The sequence below is a fragment of the Sus scrofa genome, chromosome 2 (genome assembly GCF_000003025.6).
Source record: "Sus scrofa isolate TJ Tabasco breed Duroc chromosome 2, Sscrofa11.1, whole genome shotgun sequence".
Taxonomy (NCBI): Eukaryota; Metazoa; Chordata; class Mammalia; order Artiodactyla; family Suidae; genus Sus; species Sus scrofa.
In genome coordinates this window covers 142,377,271-142,387,465 of record NC_010444.4, presented here as the reverse complement: position 1 = coordinate 142,387,465, position 10,195 = coordinate 142,377,271, and the positions used below count along the sequence as shown (strand labels likewise).

Genomic DNA, 10,195 nt, shown 5'->3' with positions numbered 1-10,195 from the left:
TAGAGAAGGCCCGGCGGGCTCGCCTCCGGCGTCCGCGCTGCGGCGGCCTCTCGATCCGTTTCCTAGGAGGTGGGGCCGCCCGGAGACCCACCCGCCGGGGTCTCCGGCTTCCACCTGCGAGTCGGAGGTTCCCGAGGCGCACGTGCGGCGGGTCCCCCCACCCCCTTGAGAGGCGGGGTCGTGCCCTGAGCCAATGAGCGCCTGGGGGGGTGGAGGCGTGGGGAAGCTTCCAGATAGGCCGACAGGGCGGAGGTTATAAAGGGGGCACGGGCGAGCCGGCGGGAGAGCCATGCAGTCCAAGCGGGAGTGTGAGGTAAGTGCTCGGCTGCCCGGGGCTCGCTGCGTCCGCGGCATCCCCCGCGAGGTGGGGCGGGCGCGGCGGTCCGCCCCTCCAACCTGCCCTTTCCCCCCCAGCTGTGGTGTGAGAGGGTGAATCCAGAGAACAAGGCGGCGCTGGAGGCGTGGGTCAGGGAGACGGGCATCCGCCTGGTGCAGGTGAACGGGCAGAGGAAGTACGGCGGGCCACCGCCAGGTATGCTAGTCCCGGCCCCCTCGCCTGCGGGGCCGCCTAAGGCAGCCTCGACGGCCCCGACCCGCGGCGCCTGGGGGAGGGGCTGGGCGCCACCGTCAGGAACCCCGAATTACCCGTTGCAGGCCCCGCCCCAAGCAGATGAACTTCTTGTCCGTGGGTCCCAAGCCGCCCGCCCCCTCGAGGAAGGAAGCCTGCCTTAAGGTGCCCTCCCCGCTGTTAGCTCAAGTCACCCACCTACTTAACACCAGCGGCCCGGTGGGGTTGTACCCATTTCACGGACGTGCACGACTTACCCCTCCCACGCCGGGTCCCTGAGCCGCGTCCTCAGAACCTTCCGGGGGGGTGACGGCGCCCCTCTCCACCCCTTTCCGCCAGGATGGGTGGGCAGCCCGCCGCCCGCCGGGTCGGAGGTGTTCATCGGGCGGCTGCCCCAGGACGTGTACGAGCACCAGCTGATCCCACTGTTCCAGCGCGTGGGCCGCCTCTACGAGTTTCGCCTGATGATGACCTTCAGCGGCCTGAACCGCGGCTTCGCTTACGCCCGCTACAGCTCGCGGCGCGGCGCCCAGGCCGCCATCGCCACGCTGCACAACCACCCGCTGCGGCCGTCCTGCCCGCTGCTCGTGTGCCGCAGCACCGAGAAGTGCGAGCTGAGCGTGGACGGGCTGCCGCCGGGCCTGAGCCGCCGCGCGCTGCTGCTCGCGCTGCAGCCGCTGGGGCCCGGCCTGCAGGAGGCGCTGCTGCTGCCCAGCCCCGGGCCGGCGCCCGCGCAGATCGCGCTGCTCAAGTTCAGCTCCCACCGCGCCGCAGCCATGGCCAAAAAGGCCCTGGTGGAAGGTAGGGGTGGAGACTGCGGGGGTCGCTGGTTGGGGCCAGACACGTTCTGCGGACATTCTACCTTTGCACTGGAGCATAGGTTGGCATCGCGGGTTCTAGTTGCCAGGCCTTCGGGTCAGGCCCACCCGAAGGGGCGACGGAAACTATTTGACCTCCCCCTGAATCTCCACTGATGCTGCCAACCACCGCTTAACTAAGCTGAACACAGAATGCTCTTCCTCTTTAGATATTTAAAACACTCGCTTGCCCAAGGCATTCCAGCTGAGCCTACCTCTTGCCCACCACCGAAGCTAAGCTATTTCCTCACACAGCTGTGAGAATTGATCGGCACTTAACACATTCTCTAGTTCTCGGCTAGTGTTCAAGGTAAAGGTTAGCTATTGTGATGGTTATGAGGTGTCAGAGCCTGCCTCGGCCAGTACTCCAGGGAAACTGAAGATAGTAGGTATTATGGTTCTTTTGTAAATAAGCACAATGAGTCCTAGAGAAGTTATTTAACTTGCCTGAGATCCAACCACCAGGACATGGGGCTGCTGGAAATTAAACAGGCCTGTGTGGCTCCAAAGGACTCACAGAGGTGCACGTGGGTGGGGGAGATGTTGGGCCCTAGGGCTTAGACCCGACCTGTCCCCCTTTTTCCTGCAGGGCAGTCACACCTCTGTGGAGAGCAGGTGGCAGTGGAGTGGCTCAAGCCAGACCTGAAGCAGCGGCTCCGCCAGCAACTCATGGGTCCATCGCTGCGGTGCCTACAGTCTGAGGGCAGCCAGTTGGCCCTGGCCAGGGACAAGCTAGAGTCCCAAGGGGCTCGGGCCGCCCTGCAGCTGCTGTGCCAACGGATGAAGCTGGGCACCCCAGTGTTCCTCACCAAGTGTCTGGGCACAGGCCCTGCTACCTGGCACCACTTCTGGTACCAGGTGGTGATCCCTGGGCATCCAGTGCCGTTCAGTGGCCTCATCTGGGTGGTGCTGGCCTCAGATGGGCAGGATGGGCATGAGGTGGCCAAGGAGGCTGTGTCTGCGCGGCTTTTGGAGACGCTGAGTGAATCTGGGGCCAGCCTCCTGCGGTCCGCTGTGGCTGAGGCAGGTACCATGGTTCAGCAGTGACCTCATCCTCTCCGTAGGCAGCCTGAGCAAGTAGCAGAGCCTGTGTCAGTCCCTGGCCCAGCAGGCCTGGGCAGCCACCATCTGATCCCAAGAAGCGAGGAGCATGGGCCCTGCCCTGGGCCTGACACAGCCTCTTGGTTGGGACAGGGCCCCCATGCACCTCTGGGCAACTAGGTTTGACCAAGTTGTGGGGAGGGACTTCGCCTTCCCCTCCCAGCCCAGAGGCTGACCCCAAGATTGTTCTGTGTGTGACACATACACACCCACCCTCTGGCCTCTTCCCGAAGCTTAGCATGAATCTTTGCTTATTTTTTGTCTTTTCTGATGTTTTTATTTGGGGGCTGGCTGAGCCAAAGGGTCAGAAGCCTGCCTTGGCCCCTGCCACTTGGCATTCTGGTTTTGGTGTACGTGTAGCTTTTGAGTTTTCTGTGCTGGTTGTATTTATATTAAACCCCTGGTTGGTGTACACCTGCGTCTGTGCTGTCTTGCCCCAGCTGTGGGTTTGCCTTACACTGGTGGAGAGCAGCTGCTACAGGACAAGTATGTCCTCACATCACGGTGAGTCCTGAGCCTCTGCATCTTCAGGTTCTGCACAATAGGGTGTTTTAAGTTCCCAGCCTCTGGGGGTCGAGCCCAGGAAGCAGGAGCTGCCCCCTGAGAACCATCCTGAGATTCAGTCCATGCCCTCAGTCACTATCGTCCTCGCTCTCCTCCTCCTCCTGCACCGGAGCTGCGGCGTCCTCGCCCTCCTCCCTCAGTCCTGCAAAGAAGTCATCTGGGCTCCAGGCCTTGCTGCTCAGCGCCCGCAGCGGCCCTCCCTTCTTCTTGCGCCGGCGGTAGTCATCCACCACCACTGCTCGCAGCTGGGCCATGTCCCAAAACTTGAGGCGCTGGTCATGGCCACTGCTGGCCAGGAAACGGCCACAGTGGGAGAGGGCCAGCTTCTCCACAGGCTCCCCGGCGTGCTGGCCCACGCTGCCCACCACTCGGTTTGGCAGGATGTGGACGGCCCTGGGCAGAAAGAAGAGAGTGTTGGGATGGGCTGGTTAGGTCTGCCCTTCCTGGGACCCGAGGGCCACCTGCTTCTCTCACCTGATGACCCCGTCGGTAGAGCCAGCACACAGCAGACTCTCAGTCACTGGAACCATGCAGTCGATGGACTCTGCTCTCAGGGCAAAGCGGTCACTTGTGGCCCCAAAGCCATTCCAGTTGAAGAGGTAGATGGTACCTTCGCTGGAGCCACAGACCACCTTCTTCCCACACTGCAGAAAACGGCAAACGTTGAGTGTGGAGCCACGTCACAGCGGGTCCCTAGCACACCCGTCCCAGCCTACCCCGCTGTACTTTCATGAGCGTGACGGAGGTCAGGTCTCCAGACTGAGGCTCGGAGAGCAGCTCAAACCGACGTCGCTTGATGTTGAAGACGCCGAGGCAGCCGTCTCCACTGCGGAGAAGAGCAGAGCAGCAGGCTTGGCTGGAGCCTCCGCTGGGGGAGACCCTTAACACGGGGAAGGGAGGGCTGCGGCTCGGAGGCCTGACCTGGCTGTCAGCAGCAGCTTCTTGGCTGGATCCAGGGCCATGTCAGCGATGTACTCCTCGTGCTGCCGCATATCCATCAAGGGGCCTTCCTTCCGCTGGTCCCAGAGGCGAACGCCACCTGTGTCGTCCCCAGTGGCCAGAACATTCTCATCTACCAGCAGCAGACTGTTGATGGGGGCACTAGAGACAGATGCAGAACTTTTGGGGTCACCTTTGTCCTGGCGACGATGTACCCATCAATCCTTACCCCTCATCTCAACACACAGTTGGCTTCCCCTTACCCGTGAGCCTTGGAAATGCGTCTTTCCAGTCGGCCCTGCTCCACATCTAGAAAGTGGATGGCTTTGTCCTTGGAGACGGTAACGAGTTCTGGGAGGAAAACACCCAGGTCACCGTGCTGCCCGTGGCCCCCTTCCCACCGCACTGCCGGCTGCCTTCCCCGACACTCACTCTGCCCATCCTCGGAGAAGACGACAGCACGGCAGGACTTGAGGTGGTGACCTGAGGACCAGAGCTCCTTGGTGTCTCCCTCTTGGCAGGAGTAGCGAAAGCTGTGGGGGGGGGGGGCGCAGAAGAACAGTGAATGACCCACACCTCGCGTGGGAGTGCAGAGACCAGCCAGCCGTCTTCCACCTACCTGGTCCTGCGTGGGCACCTCCAAGCCCAAGGAGCTTATTACTAGTGACATCGTCCCGTTTTCAACAAGCTTCCCATTTTAGGTCTCTTTTGCTTTATTTATTTATTTAAGGGCCACCCCCACGGCTATGGAGGTTCCCAGGCCAGGGGTCCAATCGGAGCTACAGCTGCCGGCCTACAGCAGAGCCACAGCAACACAGGATCCGAGCCCCATCTGTGACCCACACCACAGCTCACGGCAATGCCGGATCCCCAACCCACTGAGCAAGCGCCAGGGACCGAACCCGAAACTTCATGGTTCCTGGTCAGATTTGTTTCTACTGCGCCACAATGGGAACTCCCCATAGGTCTTTTTTTTTCAAAATACGTTTTTGTGATGTGACACGCCCCCCACATCGTCCCTGAAAGCCCCAGCCTGAGGAAAGATTAGGTCGAGATCACTATGGAGGTCCAGAAAGAGTTAATAACAGAAGAACAGCCCAGAAGTTGGAATGTAAAGACGAGTCAAATAAGTCTCCAGGTCTGTGGGACCTAGAGAAGGCCCCAATTAATTACGGCCTACTGTGGCCACACACTGAAACAGCGGTAGGATGAAAATGGAGATGAAGCAGGGCGGTACCGGCTTCGAGGCAAGTGCCTGTCCAGAGACCATCCCCGGTGCTGCCTCAGCACATTTTCGGAAGGCGCCAAATGAATAAGCGCTTTGCTTGAGGCAGAACTGGGCCTCCTGAACCCTTGCTCTTTCCTGGTGCCTCGCGCCCAGCGTGAAAAGGCTGCTTAATAACAGTCGCAGACTGAATGACTACCTGGGAAGCGAAGAGAGCCCGGGGAAGCTAGCTAAGGGACCATGAAGAATAAGTAGTTCACCTGGCGGAGAAGAAGGCGCAGATACTGGAGGCAGATGTCAGGGTCCCTCCCAGGGCAGAGATAAGCAATGAGGATTCAAGGGGCAAGAGAATGAAGCGGCTGAATTTGAAAAGATGGGCTGGAGACAAGCATGGCGACCAGGAAGTCTGAAGTGAATCCTTAACCGTGTTGATCAGCATAAATCTGAATTGAATCCTTTGGGGGCAAAAGGAACCACACCATTCTGGAATGGTCATGGGAGATTAGAGGCCTCCAGAAGGCAATGGCTGAAAGTAGGGAAGAGGAGACAAACTGAAACTGGGGGGGGGGTAGTTGGGGGTCCAGGGTGACTCCCGAGTACCAGGCATTGAAAATATGGATAGAATATGGATAGAAGGAGCAAAGCTCACTGCAAAGTATTTCCTATTGTTCCCATTTTCTTTCTTTTTTTTTCTTTGTCTTTTTAGGGCCGTACCGGGAGCTTATGGAGGTTTCCAGGCTAGAGGTCAAAGTGAAGCTGTAGCCACTGGCCACAGCCACACCAGATCCGAGTTTCCAATGAGCCACGACGGAAACTCCTATTGTTCCCATTTCAAAGATGAAAGTACAGGAGTTCTCTCGTGCCTCGGTGGGTTAAGGATCTGGCATTGTCACTGCTGTGGCTCTGGTTACAGCTGTGCCTTGGGTTCAATCCCTGGCCTGGGGACTTGTGAATGCCAACAGTAAGGAACAAAAAAGAGAAATTAACTTGCCCTACTTAAATTCATTAGGTAAATCTGATTGCACAACTCTCCTGGTTAAAGCCTTCAGTGGTTTTCCGCTGCTTCCAGCCTACATCTTTTATTCAAAATCAAACATGTATTGAGCACCCACCCTGGGCAAGAAGCAAAAGATAAAATGGAGAACTAAACAGGCTGCAAATTATACTCCAGACGTTTTTCAAATTCTAGTCATGAACCATTAGTGACCTGCAATCAACATATTCTGTGTGCCCACAGTAATGACAGAATAAACCAGAAAATATTGGGGGTTCTGCTGTGGCACAGTGGGTTAAGGATCCAACTTAAGAGCTGGATGAAGGTCTCAGCTCAGATTCAATCCCTGAGATGAAGCAGCTGAGATGAAGGTCTCAGCTCAGATTCAATCCCTGGCCTGGGTACTTCCATATGCCATGGATGCAGCGTTAAAAAAGAGAGAAAAAATGTCAGAGTGCATCACACATGATATGAAAGTTATTTTTATTTTGGGGCAACCTCAAAAAAGTTTCGGAGTTCCCGTCGTGGCGCAGTGGTTAACGAATCCGACTAGGAAACATGAGGTTGCGGGTTCGGTCCCTGCCCTTGCTCAGTGGGTTAACGATCTGGCGTTGCCGTGAGCTGTGGTGTAGGTTGCAGATGCGGCTCGGATCCCGCATTGCTGTGGCTCTGGCGTAGGCCGGTGGCTGCAGCTCCGATTCGACCTCTGGCCTGGGAACCTCCATATGCCGCGGGATCGGCCCAAGAAATAGCAACAACAACAACAACAAAAGACAAAAAGACAAAAAAATAAATTAAAAAAAAAAAAAAGTTTGAAAAACTTTCTGGCCGCACCTACCACATGTGGAAGTTCCCAGAAGAAGGATGGAAACAGAGTCACAGCGGTGACAACACCAGATCCTTAACCACTAGCTCATCAAGACAGTGACCTCCACTAAACATTTTTTAGTCGAGGAGATGATATTCAAATAATTACACAAACAAATATATGATTACACACTGTTAAGAAATTTACTGGAGTTCCCGTCATGGCTCAGTGGTTAACGAATCCGACTAGGAACCATGAGGTTGCGGGTTCGATCCCTGGCCTCGATCAGTGGGTTAAGGATTCAGCATTGCCGTGAGCTATGGTATAGGTCGCAGACGCAGTTGGGATCCTGCGTTGCTGTGGCTGTAGCATAGGCTGGCAGCTGTAGCTGATTCTACCCCTAGCCTGCGAACTTCCATATGCTGTGGGTGTGACCCTAAAGAGACACACACACACAAATTATAAGGAAAAAGTATTTGGTGCCAAGGGAGCACCTAACAATTTAGTCTGGAGTATATTGAAAGAATAAAGACACACTAATAACTCAAGTACAATTGGTGCAAGGGAGGCAAAGGAGTTTTCCAGACAGAAGAAATTATGTGCAAAGGAGCTGAGGCTTCAGGGAACATTAAAAAGGAAAGGAAAGGAAAGGATGAGGAGATCCCTGGTGTCTCAGCAGGTCACCGATCTGGCAGTTGTCACTGCTGTGTTGCGGGTTCGAAACCTGGCCCTCGGAACTTAGGCTTGCCTCAGCGAAGCCCCTCCACCCCAAAAAAAGGGTAACGATGAATAAAGGCAAGCTATCAAAGAACTGTGTGTGTGGGGGGGGGTGGTTGCTGTTGTTGCTGTTTTCTCTTTTTAGGGTCGCACCTGCAGAGCTAGGTTAAATTGAAGCTGCAGCTGCTGGCCTATGCCACCCAGGATCCAAGCTGCATTTGGTTTGTTTTTGTTTGCTTGTTTTTTGCTTTTCAGGGCTGCACCTCAGACGTGTCTGCGACCTACATCACAGCTCACGGCAACGTTGGATCCTTAACCTACTGAGAGGCCAGGGATCGAACCCGCAACGTCACGGTTCCTAGTCAGATTCGCTTCCACTGAGCCACGGCGGGAACTCCCCAAGCCGCATTGGTGACTTGCAGCAACTAAATCCGTAACCAACTAAGCAAGGCCAGGGATCGAACTCCCATTCTCTCCTTCACTATGTCTAGTTCTTAACCCGCTGAGCCACATCAGGAACTCCTATTGAAGGGTTTTAATCAAAGAAGTGAGGTGGTCAGATCTGTTTTAAAAGATGAATTAAAGTGGGCAAGAAGCAAAAGCAAGGGCACCCTCGGTCCTGTTTCAGGATCAATACAATACTGTGGTGGGAAAAACAGTGTCCCGAACGCCTACTAGTCCGCCTATTTGTCCAGGTTCCGTCAGGACGTTCCAGGCACTCTGTCTTTCAGTTCTTTCAAGAGATTTGTGTGGTAACTTGCTTAGCCGAATGTTACTGAACGAACTGGACAAGACTGAGTCTGGTAAAATTAGTCTCACTGTAACTTTCTCTCCTCCTCCCAGCTCCATCCCTGCGGAGCTTCCAGATACTGCAGCCCCGGACTCTCCACGCTGACCACGCCCTCAGCCCTGCCCCGCACTTACACGAACACGTCCCCGTCCACGTCCCCAGCCGCCAGGAGATCGCGGGCGGGATGGAACGCCAACCCACTGGCTGGAGCTTCCAGCACAATGTCTTCCGGAGTGTCCCGGATCCGGGCTGGGGCTTCCGTAGAGTCGGGGTCCTCCTCGTCGCTCACTTCGTCCGTGGGCTTCTCCTCACACGTGCGATCCATGAACCGGAGGATGCGAGCGGCGCAGCAACTGTCCAGTGAGCCCACAACAACTAGACACACGGCGGGAGGAGTGGCCCGGAGCACCACTTCCGGGTTAGAGAGCCGGGCAGGAAGTGACGTTCCCCATGACCCGGAAAAGGCGGGGCGGGACGCAACTGGTGGGTGAACCGACCCTAGGAGCCAGACTCGCCTGTAGCCTATTCCGTGGGTTGCCACGGAGTGGGTTCCAGGGCCTGTCAGGCTGCGCAACCGTCAGTCTCCCTCCTTGGTGACTCACATAAAGCTGGGAACTGCGTTAAACTCCTTTCTCTTATTCTGATCAATGATGACAGTTTCGTTCCGGCAGTAAAGATGACTTCCTGCCCTCGGGATAGAAAAGGGCTCGCCAGCTTGTCAAGACCATGACAAGCCGCAGCCAGTTTGGTCAGTAAGTAACAAGAGTCTACGCCGAGAGAACTTGACATTCGCGGGTAGTAGACAGCAGGCAGCCCGCGCACACGCCTAACCTGAGCCGTCAGTCCTCATCCTCGGGGCTAAAGCAATAGCCCCCGGCCGTTCCTACTATCACCCATGTTTCAGGTTGTCTTTCGGTTCTTTCAAGAGATTTGTGTGGTGACTTGCTGCAGACCCTCAGTGGGACTGGGCCAGCGCACAGTCCTCAGAGCTGACAAGGAGGTAGCTAAAAAGGAAAAATGGGCACGACCGTTGACGTTCTGGACATTCTGGTTTTCAGAGGTTCCACAAAGATGAGAGCACTGTATGGTGGGGCAAGAAAGGAGGAGCATGAACTCCTGTCTGAATAGAACCTTCTCACATCGTAGGAAGCCTAAGGCACCTTACATGCTGATGCCAACCCCCTTAGAGAGGTGAAAGAATTTAGGTTGGAGACCTCAGAAAGGTTCAAAGTCCCTTGTGTGATGTTGGAAGTCTTTATCCCTCACAATGTGGCCAAAAAGAATCTTGGTCACTTACGCAAAGCTTGGTGGTACTTGCAGAAACTTATTTTAAACTGGCTGTCAGTTCCTGTCATGGCTCAATGGTTAATGAACCTGACTAGGAACCATGAGGTTGCGGGTTTGATCCCTGGCCTCGCTCAGTGGGTTAAGGGTCCAGCGTTGCGTGAGCTGTGGTGTAGGTCACAGACGCAGCTCGGATCCCGTGTTGCTGTGGCTGTGGCCTAGGCCATCGGCTACAGCTCTGATTCGACCCCTAGCCTGGGAACCTCCATATGCCGCAGGAGCGGCCCAAGAAATGACAAAAAAAAAAAAAAAGACAAAAAGATAAACTGGCTGTCAACCTCTTGATAA

The 10,195-nt window shown here is 55.8% G+C and overlaps 2 protein-coding genes across 2 annotated transcripts; one reads left to right on the top strand and one right to left on the bottom strand.

The window, feature by feature from the left end:
• DND1 (DND microRNA-mediated repression inhibitor 1) lies at positions 59–2,940 on the top strand. The gene is made up of 4 exons (XM_003124043.4): positions 59–313; positions 415–532; positions 908–1,369; positions 2,015–2,940. The coding sequence occupies exons 1-4, from the start codon at positions 290–292 to the stop codon at positions 2,470–2,472; spliced, it is 1,062 nt and encodes a 353-aa protein (XP_003124091.1). The 5' UTR covers positions 59–289; the 3' UTR covers positions 2,473–2,940.
• On the bottom strand, positions 2,781–8,999 carry WDR55 (WD repeat domain 55). Its single transcript, XM_003480931.4, has 7 exons — positions 8,698–8,999; positions 4,462–4,562; positions 4,293–4,380; positions 4,012–4,191; positions 3,817–3,916; positions 3,565–3,734; positions 2,781–3,483 (listed from the first exon to the last, which is right to left on the bottom strand). The coding sequence occupies exons 1-7, from the start codon at positions 8,886–8,888 to the stop codon at positions 3,159–3,161; spliced, it is 1,155 nt and encodes a 384-aa protein (XP_003480979.1). The 5' UTR covers positions 8,889–8,999; the 3' UTR covers positions 2,781–3,158.